The sequence below is a fragment of the Colossoma macropomum genome, unplaced genomic scaffold (assembly GCF_904425465.1).
Source record: "Colossoma macropomum unplaced genomic scaffold, Colossoma_macropomum, whole genome shotgun sequence".
NCBI lineage: Eukaryota > Metazoa > Chordata > Actinopteri > Characiformes > Serrasalmidae > Colossoma > Colossoma macropomum.
The window spans coordinates 30,711,877-30,726,150 of NW_023494787.1; the positions used below are offsets into that span (position 1 = coordinate 30,711,877).

The window sequence follows — 14,274 nt, forward strand, 5'->3', positions numbered from 1 at the left end:
CGATTTACAAGTACCATTTCCTTAAAGTCGCATTTATGGGAGTCATATGATAAAAAGGATTTTGGCAAACCATGAACCTCTTTTAAATCCGCATTCTATAAATTTAAACCATAGTTAAGAGGATCACAATATTTAAAAATAATGACTAAATAAAAATTGATATAGGTACCAGTTACATAAAATGTGGTTATTTAATTAGTGAGTTCATGTTAGAGCCTAATACTTACACTTCATGGACTACTGGTAACTTCTATAGAGACAAACTGAGGGATCAAAAAAATACCAGACTGAGCAATGACCTTTATTTAAGGCATCGTTTTTGAACGGAGCTGAAGATTTTTAGCAAACTGACAAGAACATTCAAAAGCAATCAAATGCAGTGCTAGTATTTTTTTCCACTGTAATGGTATGATGTTAGTCATCCCAGACATGACTAGGGGAGTGTTTGATAATTCTGTTAAACTGGTTTCCTCAGGAGGCTATAATAGAGGCATAGGAGACATGAGCATTAGGCTTTTAGGTTTCAAAATTTTAGTTTTCAAACTGCCAAGGTGGCACTTGTACAGAATGTGTACTTTGAGCATTCTAAGTGTATAAAATTGTTTTTGAAAGAAGAAATTTTACTTAAAATAAACAGGACATGGTTCTCCAGTGAACTGGACAACAACGTGTTAGATGAAAACAGTTCTCTCACCACTACCAGAACAAAATGGCATAAAAAAAAACAATCGGTAGGTATTTATTTCATATGTATGTGATACGACATGAATCATATAACTCTGAGCTTTTGCAGTTTTGAAATACATATTTTAATTGATGCCCTCTATTCCTCCGTTTAGGACTGTGTTTCCTGAAAACATTGTTGAGCAAGCACCGTGAAAAGCAGGGAGAGAGGGTTAAAAATGATAGTCTCTCTTTCATTTCACTATGGTAAGTGTTCAGCGACGCTTTTGGGAAACACACCCCAGGCTTGTTTTACCAAATCACTAAATACATTCTTATAAGAAGTGCCTGGGGTGCTCATGGGCATCTCACTACAGCTAAAGTTGTTTATTGTTCATTAAGAGATGATGATACACACATTTTTACAAAAGAAGAAAATAAATACAATTAAAAAATATTCAGGGACAGTTTAAAGATTCACAGAACAATTCTGAGTTTCTAACTAACATAAGGTGCAGCTTGGCAAAACAGTCTCAACTATTAAGCCCTTACAGGAAAAAGTTACTGACTTTGGTTTACATTTGTTGGGATTTAATTATTGATCCAATCTGTGACCACATATTAAAAAAAGAAACGAACAAAACAGAAAAGAAAGAAAGCAAAACAAATTCAGTATGACATTTAAGGCAGGTCTGGGAAATGAACAAATGAACTTGCAAGATAAAACAAAACTGCATAAAAAAAATCTCTATTTACAACACATGTAGTCACATTGAGACACGAACAAGGTTCTGTCACTGAACAGACTTTGGTTAATTGGTTTAAAGCAAAAGTGTTGACTTAAAGAGCACCTAAGGAGCAGAGTGGCTTAATTTGTTATTATAACAATGAAGCAACATCTGTTCTATAAGCAATGCTAACAACAGGGTCGCGTCATCAGTACAGAGTGTTGTGGTTATTCAGTGCAAACCTGGCAAATGTCAGAAAAGTGGTCAGCGATGGTTAATCTGAGCAAGCCGAACGATAGGCTGTTGCTCATATGTCCGGCGAATATCCTCCAAAGACTCAGCAAGGGACTTGAATGTTGGACGTTGGGCTGGCGCAAAATCCCAGCATTGTTCCATTAACATGTACACCTATAATTTTGGCAGGATATCTAATCAGTACAGTGTGCAAAAAAGTGTAGATCTGAATGTGAAATGGAATGTGTTTTCAGAATTTTACTCTACCTCATGTGGGCAGTCCCGGGGGCAGGGCAAACGCCTGTGTTTCTCCAGGAGGTTAATCAGTTTCATCACAGTCATCTGACCTTGCACCATCCCCATCATCTCAACATATTTCTATTGAAAGTGCAAGCAGGTAAACATTCATTACTCTGTTCAATATACTGTATGCTCTACACATCTACTCAATTAAACAGAATAATAGAACAGCCATTAGGTTTGTGAAACGTGAGAGGATTGAGGTAGGCAAAGGTCTCTCACCGTAGGTGGACTCTGACGATGGTCACAGCGTGTCAAAATCTCATAGAGCGTCACACCAAAAGACCAGACATCAGAGGAAAAGGAAAACTTACTTTCCTTCAGGCACTCTATGGCATACCTGAAAAGTTAAAAAAAAAACACTAGGTATAACCAACATTTCTTTTGGTTCTTTCTTCATTTAACAAACCTGCTGCTAATGAGACAAAAAGTCTATTTTCCAAGAATTGACAAGATTACTTGAAAGTAGACCATCTCTATCACCAACCATCACTTAGAGCCCTTTCATTATAATGTCTTTTCTGGGCTGTTCAAACTGCAGTTAGCATGCCTTTGTTATAAAGAAATTTCAGAATAGCTTTTCTGCATTATGATCTTAATTTCCTCACAATAAATCTGTTTTATTAATATAGATAAATATCAATGTTGTTGTATTCTGAATCAAACGTTCTTGTGATGATCCACTCAATCTGTTCACCAAAACTAACCAGAACACAGGACTGTCACCATCCTCCCGTACACGATAGTAGATCTCCCCCTCAGGAATGTACTTTGTCAGTCCAAAGTCACCAATTTTGACCACACCGTCATTCTCTACGAGAACGTTACGAGCAGCCAAATCTCGATGGATGTATCTTTTTGAGTGCAAATAATCCATTCCCTATCATTAAAAAAATGGTAGTACTGTTTACATGATGACTATGTAATTCATTTCATAAGTTACTTCAGTAAGGGAGACATGAATTACTTATTTGTTTGATTTGTTTGATTATATTTTGATGATTATATTTGTCAATTAATTAGTGTTTAATCTGTCTAACTGACCTGGCAGATTTGTTGGGCAAAGAGCAGATTCTGAGCAACTCCCAGGCGGTGTTTGGGCAGGTACTCTCGAAGGCTGCCCAGTGGAAGATACTCCATGATCAGCTGAACCACCTGCCCACCTGTAATACCATACAGACATGTATCATTACACAAACACTTATCATCTGGCAGGTAGATGGTAGCGATGTAGCCAATGAGCTCCATTACAACACCACTCACCCAGTTCAGTACAGCAACCCTTGTACTTGACAATGTTGTTATGATACAGCGATTTTAGAATTTCAATCTCCTTCATCCAGGAATCATGAAGATGATTGCCTCCCTCTTGTTTGAGGGTTTTCACTGCCACATACTCTCCAGTGCCATCATTAGCGGGGTCATACACATACAGCATGACTTTCCCAAAATGACCCTGAAGACAGAGCACCAGAGAGTTAAAAGAAAAAATAAAGTGCAAAGCAAAAGTATTGAATACACTTTCAGACAGTAGCATCCAACCTCTCCCAAGTCTCTGATCTTCTTCAGGTGACGTTTAAGGAAAATACTGGGATCTCTGTCCGGAAGTGCCTCACAGTCCGAAGAAATGTCCGGGTCTGTTATTAGTAAGCAAAAACATCACATTACCAGTTTTTGAACAAAGAATGTTAGGCCTTATTTAATTGAGGATCGAGCTAATTCAGTTTAAGCCGGGTCAAAAACAACCACTGGAAATTATGCAATGCAATGCAATGTAAAAAAGAAGACCCACTCTTTAGCTGTATCTCTGTCAGCTCTCGCAGAATGGTCCTGAAGGATGGTCTGGCTGCAGGGTCATAAGTCAGGCACATACTTATGAAGCTCGCCAGCTCCTGAGACGAAGGCACTGCCAAGCGACTCTGGGTCTCATAGAAACGCTCTTTCTGTTAATGACAAATTGTTTACAGTAGGGTTATATACGTTCACATAACACAGGCAGATGGTATGTAAAGCATATGAATAGTGTACCTCTGGTAAAGTACTGCCACTCATGGCTAGATCTCCGTTGTTGCAGATTTCAAGCAGCGTGGCTCCAAAGCTCCATTTATCCGCCGCGCTGCCTATTATAGCCCCACAGGGCACACACTCCGGTGCAATCCATGGAATGCGCTCTACCCGCTCTACAGGTACAACAGAGAAAACAGAGAGAGAGTGAGAGAGAGAGAGCGAGAGAGAGAGAGAAAAACACTCACTCGACCCTCTGATAAAACAGGTCAGATGCCTCCCACGCTACATCAGTCAATGCAACATTATTAAATGTGCAAGACAGACGGAAGTGAACGCCACCATCAGGAAGTGGTTAGCATTTGGCTTCCTGTTCCACCATCAACTATAAAAAATGAAAAGCAATCTGATGAAGTAAACAGAGTGAAAAAATGAAAGCAGGGTAACTGGATAGTCATGTCTCAGCTAGAAAAGGAGACCAAATCAGAAAGCTCCTCAAACCAGTAAGGATTTCATGATGGTCCATTTTACCAGATTATCATATTGCCTTAGAAGAGTCTTGACTTGGTTTCACTTGGCCAGTTAATTAGGAAATCCTACTTTGTTAAATCCGGTTTACTACAGAAAATAATAAAGGTGTTTGACTGATGTCCTGTACCTCCACGTGAGAGGGCAGTGAGAGCTATGCCCGGGTCACTCAGCTTCACAAATGGAAACGTTCCCTCTTCAAGACCCCTGCGTGCGACTAGAATATTCTTTGCACAGACATTTCCATGAACCAAGCGCTTTGTTTCCTGCAAGGGAAAAAATATAGTAAATACTAAAGTAATATACTGTAAATATGCCATGCTATAACTATTAAGGAGGGCATTTCAGATTTTGCAAAGCAGATACAGCAGATAGACACTGAATTCAGCAGAATTATATTTGATCTGATAACTACTGAAGAGCTTACAAGATAGCAAAGAGCACTGGCCAGTTGTTTTGCCACAGTAAACTTCCACTGAGGAGTCACACGGGCTTTTTCTTTATGCAGGAAGACATCTAAAGGGCCGAACTCAACAAACTCCTCCACCATGATGTCTGTCCAGAGAAAAAAAAGCAAAATTTGTAAATGCAATTTGAACAGAATTAAATTTGGGGTGCTGTTCTACAGGTATGGGACAATTTGATATTGTCACAAAAGGTACACCTTGTGAATTGAGAAGCCTCATCTACAGTGCTACAAAGTTACTAAGAGAATGGGGGGAATAAAGCAGGTACATTCAGGTTTATGCTGGAAAAATGGCCTAGGCAAAAGAGGAATCCCTAAAAGGGCAGGTCACTCACTCTCAGATCCCTTGACTGAAACACCATGCACAAAAACCAGATGACAGTGAGACACCTGACTCATAAGGCTAGCTGTCTCGAAGAATGCCTGCAGGAGAAGTTAACAGAAAATAGTTAATAGAAAACTTATGATTCTTTAAAGTTAAATGACCACATTTCTGTGCCTTATCAGGCACTGACAAGGAAACAGTCCTCACCAGAGCTATGTCCTTGTGGCTCTGGTCCAGGATCTTGAGAACCACACGGATGCCTTTGCTATTTGTGTGGTTGTTGTTCCATTCGTCCTCATCTTCAGCTCCACCACGTACCATCAAACGACCCGAGTAGATGTTGGTCCTTGTGCCACGGCCCAAGTGCTGCTCCTAAGAAAGAAAACACAACATGGTCTAAAACACTATATAAAAAAAATTATGCCGTCTTATCCACAAAGTGATGGTGTGGCTGTGGGTTTTAATTCCAACAAAACAAGCGCTTGTTGAAGACTGAGACCAACTGTGGAATGGGGTGTGCTCCTGCTTCACTGGAATGAAAACCTGCAGCCACACCAGCCCTATTCTGATAAAACTGGACACCCCTACCATAGTGTATCAAAAAGAGATCTGTAAAAGTGGTATGTGATAAATATGAGTGTGTTTTGAAGCATTAAGGGGTCAGGCAATTCAATCAAGATAGGCAAGTGATGCTTAGTGAGGCTAACCTGTGTTATTTCTTTGTCTTTAATCTGATGGAACCTGAGTTGACACAGGTTGAGGGTTTCTGACACAGGTCTGGCATTGCTGTTCATGCTCTGTCTCATGACCAGTAGGTTAGACAATTCTGTAATGCAAGCACACTGGGATAAATAATAGCAAGATAATAAACAAAAGTAGGGGGAAAGGGTACAGACATAAACACTTCTATCTGGAAATGTTCCTTTATCAGGAACGTATTTTGCAGAAAGACAGTAACACTACTATACAACACCTGCAGGTCTGGGCAGGCAGCACTTCTTGATTGTGAAGCAGTCTTGGCCAGACTTGAGCACAAAGGTCTTCAGGCTATCTGTGAGCTCCTTGACACTGGAGAACTCTTTCTCCCAACCCTCAAGTGTAAACATTGAGCCTTTTTGCATGATTTTGAACTGCTTATGTGTTGCATTGTATCCATCCTACAATCACAAACATGCCCATAAACACTTACAAACCATTTTACACAAATACTTAACACATCTGTAACAGCTATTTGTGTTAAATAGAAGAAGAAGAAGAAGAAGAAGAAGAAATATAGAGCTTTTCTCATGCCCAAAGTCACTTTGCCAAAGCATCATAAACATATAATCACATATAAAAAAACATCAACAACAATAACAACTGGAGAAAATGAGAGAGACAGTATTAACTGGAGTGAGGAGCAGAATGAAAATATTGAGAAAAGAGGTAAATTTTAAGATCTAAATTAGGAGAGCTCTAAATTAGGAGAGTGAAGAGCAAAGAGTCAAAGCCATGACACTGAAAGATCTGACCCCAGCAGTGACTAATCTGAATTTTAGGACAGACAGGAGTCCAGTGTCAGAACATATATTTGGGCAAGACAGTAGGGATGTGGGAAAGCGGCTAAATGGAGGGGTACAAAACCACGTAGAGATTGTCCATTTAGCAAGATGAGTTTAAACTGGAAGCTTAGTGGGACTGTTAGCCAGTGAGAGAGAATTCTAGCAGCTGTATTTTGAACATACTGGTTTTGTCTGGAACACAAATGAAAAGGGAGTTGCAGTATTTCAAATGTATGTGTTTATCCAACGTCTAAGATCCTAAATACAGGATATTAGGGCAAAGGGTTGCCAGGGTAGTGGCAGCTTTGGTGCTCATATTAATCTGAGCAGTGAAAATGAAAACCATGTCAGCAAATAATCTGACCGAGAGGAAACATGTAGGATGAACAGGAGAGGGCCCAGGACTGATCCCTGAGGAACCCTTTCTGTAATTAAGTCTGAATGTGTATGCAGCACATACATGTTTATTCATCACACATTACATTCTTCGAGGTTTCAAAGACAATGCAAGGCAATGTTAACAATGTTAATTTTAACCAGTGATTAACCTATCAGAAAACTATGTTTAGATGTTTAAAAAAAAAAAACAATGTTTAAACTGTCTCTTTCCAATATTTTGGATGTTTTTTAGGGTTGCAAGGAGTAGGATAAACAGTACCTGAGCCCTACTCAAAACCGCTAGTATAATGCGATGGTAGTCAAGAACACTCCAGCGAAGTATGTATGCGCCTTCTTCCATTGCTTCTTTCTTCAGTTTGTGTAGCACAAACTCGTCGCTAAAAAGAAAGACATATGCACTTCAGCACCATATACGAGTATGCGTCATGTTTCTCATATTGCATGTGTAATGGACACGTACAGTATGGGGCCATGAAGACCATTCGCCTCACTAAGAACCACTCTTGGTGGTGCTACCTCATGGCAGAGGTAGTGATGTGCGTCTGCGGTCAGGCGGAAGTACCCATCGAGCAGAGAGACCAGAGAGCGAGCTTCAAGGCTGGACCTCAAACGCAGGTCCTGCAATACAATATGGTCATATCCCACATTGAGATTTCAAAAGAAAAATTTTAGTTTTCTCTACTCTATGTCAAGATTTTGAAACAAGCATTTCAGGGAGAAGTGCATTAAGCATTTGCTTATAATTTAAAATAGCAACATAAACATTTTTAAAGGTTCATAATTTTAAAAGCATTTTATTTGTCCTCTCTACCCTGATAAAATTAAGCATACCAGTGTGTGTAAATGGGTCTTACCATTGCAAAGTTGTCTTGCCGACTGATACAGACATTTGCCCCCATTGTGGCAATGTGTGAGATTTCAGGGAAGTCACAGAAGACATTCCAATTTTCTGGGGGGTCAGCCTCTTGTTGAGGCACCTGTTGCCTGTCTTGTCTCCCGTTATCCAAGTAATCATTACCCATGTAGTTATTCTCACAAGCCTGCAACATAAACTGAAATTAGACCAGGACTCAAAACTACTCTTGCCAACCAGCAGCAAAGTTTAAACCTACCCTCTGTGCTGAGATCTTCCTCCATTGGATGCCTGTGGTCCCAGACACCATAACCTCGTGCTTTGGCTGGCTGCACATGAGCTCCTCCGGGGGCTCATGTGCTCGGGAAGCATTCAGGTATGAGCCGCTTCCATCTCCATGGGGCCTCAAGTCTAAGTGGAAAACGGGGAAGGTCTCAGTGCCAAATCGGGGAGCCAGGCGCTCCAGGGTGGACAGGTACTTGTACATGACCTCCTGTGAGCCCAGCCTGCCCTGGCCCACTGTGTGCTGCTGGAAGCTACGGACGAAGTCAGAAAACACTCGGCGGATGCGGAACTTGGTCAGGAAGTTGTCCCGGGCAATTTGCCGAGAGAATGAGCGGGGGATGCAGCGGAGGAAGCTGGAGGAGATTAATATCCAACACAAACAAATGAGCAGGCTTGGCACATTAATCACAAGCTACCTTCCAGCTACTGTGCTCTGCATTTCATTCACCAATTCATTTGTTTCATTTTGACCTAAGGTAAATTACAGTCATCAACACAACCCACTCTACATGACTGTATATGTGACTTTTGAGTCAACTCTATCACTTCCTCCTTGGTCAGGAGCTAATCTGTTTTGATTTCTTTTTCTGACATTTAAATCTCTAGACTCTTTTCACAAATAACCTTCTTTCACATTCTGTACTGCAAAAACAAAGCTCACACCTGGTCTGATTGGCCACTTCCTGTAGAGAGGAGCCATTCTGCAGAGCCTTGTGAGACAAATGCAGCACGGCCATGCCCAGGCTCTCGTTCTTAAAGCAGCTGCGCTCCACTTCACCCTTCACATCCTCCAGTGATGCCACATCGTTCACAAAATCACACTTTGCCTGTGGATGGTGAAAATAATTACTAAAAGAATAGAGATAATCTTTATTTAGCTTTTGTACAGCGATAGTGAAAATGTTTTTTTTTTTAACAAAGAATCAGAGATTCTCGCTCATCATGTGTGTTTCCAGATGTTTAGATGTTTAAAGGTATGTCCTGGGTCTTCAAAAAACAAAACCATAACCTTGCCAATAAATTTGCCCTAAGTTGAAAGAAAGAGTCAGAGGTCTTTTGCCCCTCTCAATTTGAGACAGGCCTAGACGTGCTACATAGAACCTGTATTCACTCACTTGATGTAACATTCTGCAGCTCTACTACTACTACTTTATTAATATCAGCTTTACACACTGAAAGCAAAAATGAAACACTGTTGCTCTTAATACTGTAATAAACTCTTGCGACAAATAAACTGAGATACTCAAGTTCAAATTTACTCTATTATTAAAAATAAGTGTAAAAAACTCAATTCCTTTTAGACTAAAGCCCTATTTGGACAGGATTATTTTACCATAACGAGGTGGGGTAATGCCAGTTTACCACAGGACGTTTGTAATGTTTATGACCGAGTGGCATGATAAATCAAAACAACAAATGTTAAAACTTTTAATACAGTCATTATTTTGTTTACTCTAAGGTGAACCTGAGGTTATTTCTACTGCTTGTTTTACAGAATATAAAGGTGCCCGAATCTCAAAGTGGGAGCGTGCAGTTGGTAAAAATTACTGACACAGCGCAGTCAGATGGGACTAAAATCACTGAGAAACATTGGTAAAATTTATATTACCCCACCTCTCCATGTTAAACTTATCCTGCATGAATAGGGCTTAAGAATACTTTTGAAGCTCACCTGAGCAAAGAGGTATTCCAGAGATGTGATCTCTAACAGAGGTGCGCCCCCTTGCTCATTCCCAGTTCGGAGCATATAGCGAGCCACTGCTGACTCCTTCTCATTCAGTCCATGCCAATTCCGAAAATAGAACCTGCACATCACAAGTTTGAGGCATACGAAATGTTAGTATTTGCTTTGCTCTGCATTTTAAAAATATACTAAAGCTCAATCCACATAAAGTTGTGCACTCCTTGCACCTTCAAAGGCATGAACCGAACCAAAAAAAAACAAAAAAAAACACAGACCTCATGCGAAAGTGAAGTATCAGGCTCGACTGGTTCTCTGGGTTGAATTTGTGATTAGGACTGTACCAACAGCATGATGACGGGTCATACAGTGCAAACAGCGCATGGCAGACTGGTGTGATCCCTGTGCGAGACAGCGAACATGATTACATGCCTCTCAGAAAAAGCAGAAAAAAGCTCAGGCCCCAACGCTCAGGCACATGCAAATGCTCTTACCAACAACCTCCGCTGCCTGGATCGAGAGTTCCTCGGCAGTCACTTCACCATCCTGATGGGTCAAATAGGAGTCTCCACCTTTGGTCCAGAACAGATACACATGAATCCCCGGCTTCTGGGGTGCCTCACACTGCTCTGTGGACACCCCATGCTTTGTACTCTTGAAGCATCCACGTCTAGGCATCCTCCATTCGGGTTCACACCTGTCATTCAGAGGAAAAAAGAGCATCCAGCCTCAGTCCACCAGAAAAGTCCAGTAGCAACTAAACAATGTAAGTAGGCATAAATGCACAGGACAACAATGCATTAGTACCAAGAACATGCCACAGTGGATGTGTCATACAGTCGATCTGCCCATTCTTCGTTCTTACTCTCACTGGCGAGGAGTGCAGTTCCGTTAAGCTGGTGGAGAGTTTGTAAACCGACACTAAAATAATGGTTACGGATAATAGCATCATGTTTTCTTTTTTATGCAAAGTGCTTAATGGAAGGAAGAGAGCTGCATCAAATTTCCTTTTATTATTCGGTTAGGCGCGACCCACCCTTAAGTGAGGAAATTAACCTCTTGTGTGCAGTTTAGCAATAAAAAGACACTTTGGCCTAACAAAAGTACTTTTTGAGTTAATGGATGTAACAGCTCAGTTATTAGCACTATATGTGTGCACATATATATTTATATTTATTTACTTCCAAAACTCTCATCGTGGCAGCCTGGTATTAATTGTAGTTATCTTCCAATACCTAGTTTGGCTAACCAGTACTTCATTAAATTAAACCAGAAAGTGCATTAATATTTGTTTTCATGTATTTAAATGTAAAATGGTGTTTTTACATACAGAAACACTAACAGCAAGTTACATTTTTTAAAACAATTTTCATACATGGCTTAAGACTCTACTGCACAGTACTAAATGTATATATACAAATGCCTTAGGCACCTAATTACTTTATTTAAAGCCATTTATCTGGGCAGTAAAATTTTGCATAAAAAACACTACATAACATTGAAATAAACACAAAAACTTATGTACAGTGAAAGACAGAACTTATCACATATATCACATAACATAACAAGATATCTTGTTAGCTAATTAGAAGAACAAAGTCTGGTTTCAGATTTCTGCTTGATTGCCCCAACTATTACATGGATTTGTAAAATTCCATTACCAGCACCCATGATTTCATTTAACGAAGGACTAATTAATAATCAAACCAGGTATTGGAAGTACAATTAATACTGGCCTGCCAGGAGATGATGTCAGGAAATGGTTAAATAAACACATCAAAAATCACTACTAAGGATGCACTATCAGTATCGGCCAAGATCGGAATGAGCAGATTTTTGCTGAAAACACTGGCAATTGGGCCAATTTATTGCTTTTATTTTGGAAGATCTTTGTTTCAATGTTATGACATAAATAATGTAAGTAGGGAAATGCACTCAATTATGCATGTGCTAAATAGCCAGTTGCCTCTTACTTGAAAAGTAGCACTTTATCTTATATTTTTGTCTTCGTGATTTTGAAATAAGCAACTGATTTACGATTGAAATTTTTTAAATGCCTGTTTGGCCCATTAAAGAGCAAACAATGTTGTTTATATTGCAAGTTTGGTCAAGATAGACCAAAAGTACAAATGTGCTAGAGTGTTTCATGTGTTCATTCACCTTATACGGTGTGAGCTTCAGATTAAGAAAAAGGCTAATGTAAATAATCCAAAAAAAAGCGGCCATCGGCCAATTTGGCTGTAAAGAAATCGGAATCTGTATGAGCATACTTAGTATTTATACATTACAGCTTAACCCCTTTAGGAATATTCCACATTCTTCTGTTATTAATCCAAAGGCTTATTATTTAATAATATTCAAAAACCGTTGCAACTAATAAATCAGTAGTTACTATTAAACAAAAGTAAGTCATGTAGTCCCACTCACAGTCAGAGTATAACTGGGTTGACCAATGTAAGAATACTTGCAAAAACAAAAACCAAAAAATGTGTGGGAACAGATCCAGCCAGTGCTAATGGCTGTGCCAGAGGTCCCCAAGCCAGTCTCGGTCAACCACAGGTCATCATGTTTTCAGGGCCTTTGTGCAGGATTGTGTACACACTCCACTGTCACCACTCATACAACACGAGCGTTCAATCGTGGATGAAACAAAAGCACCCAATAACGACTTGGCTCAGGTGTGCTAGGAGCTTAAACAAAATAAAACGTTTACATCCTAAGACTGCGGGAAGACTGCATTAGGAATCTGATCCAGTGAAGTGTCTGAAAGGCGTTGTCTTAAAGAATCAATGCAGAGACAGATTCTGTAACAAACCCGAAGCTTCTAAATTCTCTATTCTAGAGTTTGCTCTAGTGACGGGCAATAAACCCTCAAATCTTGAATCCCTAAAATCCTAAAACCCTTGTTCTTGGTATTGAAGGCCTTTGACTAAACCCATTTAATTCTGATTGTTAGTGATGGCCCGTTTTTGTAGTATGTCCCTGGTGGGCCAACAATTGTAGAACACCAGCAAACGCACAACATTGTAAAAAAGCAGACAACGTTGCTACAGGATGGTAAAAAGGTGGTGCTGTTTACGTTGTGTGGGCAAGGTTGTCACAACGCTGTCACAACCTCAGTATTCAGTATCGTTGCCGTGCGGTGTTGTGGGTACCTGCTGGAAACTTAGCAAAATTCCATGGAGCTCCTTTCACAACAATGGAACTCGGAAGGATGCTAGTAGGTCGTGACAACGTTCCCACTACGTTGCCACAATGTTGTCAGATAATGTTGTCACAACTTTCTGAGAAATTACATGTCAACGTTGTGGGCACCGAAATAAACCATAGGTTGTCACAACGATGTTACAACGTAGCTGTGTTTGCTGGAGTACTGTACTGTACAGTAATAAAGAAGCGAAAGTACAGTAAAGGCTCCTGTTTACTGTTGAAATGACACTGTCAGTGTAAATGCAGACAAAATGCGCCAGTAAACACCGGATCTACTTTATGGTCAGTCTGTTTGTCGTCAGTTTATAATACAGTTGTCTGTAATGGATGAATCCACAGTGTCTGCTTTGAGAAAGACTGCTCCACACTAGTTAAATAATGTGGCCTGTGTTATCACAGCAATTAAGGCCGTGCTCACCGATGTTCTCCAAAGCCTCAGAACAATGTTCACCTCCACCAACAGACACAGAGCTCCAACTGAACCTGGTCAATGCATGCCAATTATATATTCAACGAAAGTAAACATCTAAACACGTTACGTAAAAATACCCACTACAGCAGTGCTAACGTTACTTCCTGATTTGCTAAAAGCTCTACTGAACAACAACTCCGCTCGTTTACGAAGTGGAAAATAATATATCAGAAGGTTTGACAGCTGGACTTACCATTCAGACGGTCGAGAAACAAAACCCAAAACGTCTTTTGACAATGTTTGGTTTTCTGGACTCTGGTGCAGTTCGCATCGCCTTCTTTCGCTCTCTTACATTCGCTACGTGCTGAGCTAGAGACGGGAGGATCCCCGCACAGCGCATGTCCTGATCTCTATGTCATTTACATACGGATTTTCCACGGAGCGAATGACTTGAAGATCGGTTATAGGACAGCAGGCCTATCTGCGCGTGTTCTGCGTTACTCCAACGCGCTCTAGTGTTTTGTACGGTTTGCGCAGTCTTCAAATTAAGAGCCTGAAATGCAGAAAACTTCATAATACATTTACTACTTCAAGGAGGTTTTCTTTTCCATTCCCGTTAGGACACACTGAAATGGACTAGTTTTG

General features: G+C 40.2%; 1 protein-coding gene across 2 annotated transcripts; it reads right to left on the reverse strand.

Annotated features, from left to right (window-relative positions):
- Positions 1-710: 710 nt before the first annotated feature.
- Positions 711-14,043, reverse strand: tyk2 (tyrosine kinase 2). 2 transcript variants are annotated; one of them, XM_036566885.1, is made up of 24 exons: positions 13,883-14,043; positions 10,502-10,704; positions 10,286-10,409; positions 9,999-10,131; positions 8,990-9,153; positions 8,301-8,679; positions 8,043-8,228; positions 7,649-7,806; positions 7,448-7,565; positions 6,222-6,405; positions 5,956-6,074; positions 5,456-5,620; positions 5,259-5,346; positions 4,885-5,012; positions 4,588-4,723; positions 3,954-4,105; positions 3,718-3,868; positions 3,468-3,562; positions 3,189-3,381; positions 2,970-3,088; positions 2,633-2,805; positions 2,148-2,265; positions 1,893-2,003; positions 711-1,799 (listed from the first exon to the last, which is right to left on the reverse strand). In XM_036566885.1, exons 2-24 carry the CDS (start codon positions 10,683-10,685, stop codon positions 1,656-1,658), a joined length of 3,522 nt encoding a protein of 1,173 aa, XP_036422778.1. In that variant the 5' UTR covers positions 10,686-10,704; positions 13,883-14,043; the 3' UTR covers positions 711-1,655. The 2 variants fall into 2 exon arrangements, with proteins under 2 accessions (XP_036422778.1, XP_036422779.1); XM_036566886.1 differs by lacking the exon at positions 13,883-14,043 and adding an exon at positions 13,636-13,758.
- Between the last annotated feature and the right edge of the window lie 231 nt (positions 14,044-14,274).

Excerpts from the sequence above, each read along its gene's own strand:
- tyk2 (XM_036566885.1), bottom strand. The coding sequence starts at position 10,685 with ATGCCTAGACGTGGATGCTTCAAGAGTACAAAGCATGGGGTGTCCACA. Across the intron at positions 7,566-7,648 it reads GGTCTTCATGGCCCCATACT|CGACGAGTTTGTGCTACACA; the intron begins GTACGTGTCCAT and ends CTTTCTTTTTAG. Across the intron at positions 4,106-4,587 it reads CACTGCCCTCTCACGTGGAG|AGCGGGTAGAGCGCATTCCA; the intron begins GTACAGGACATC and ends TTGTACCTGTAG.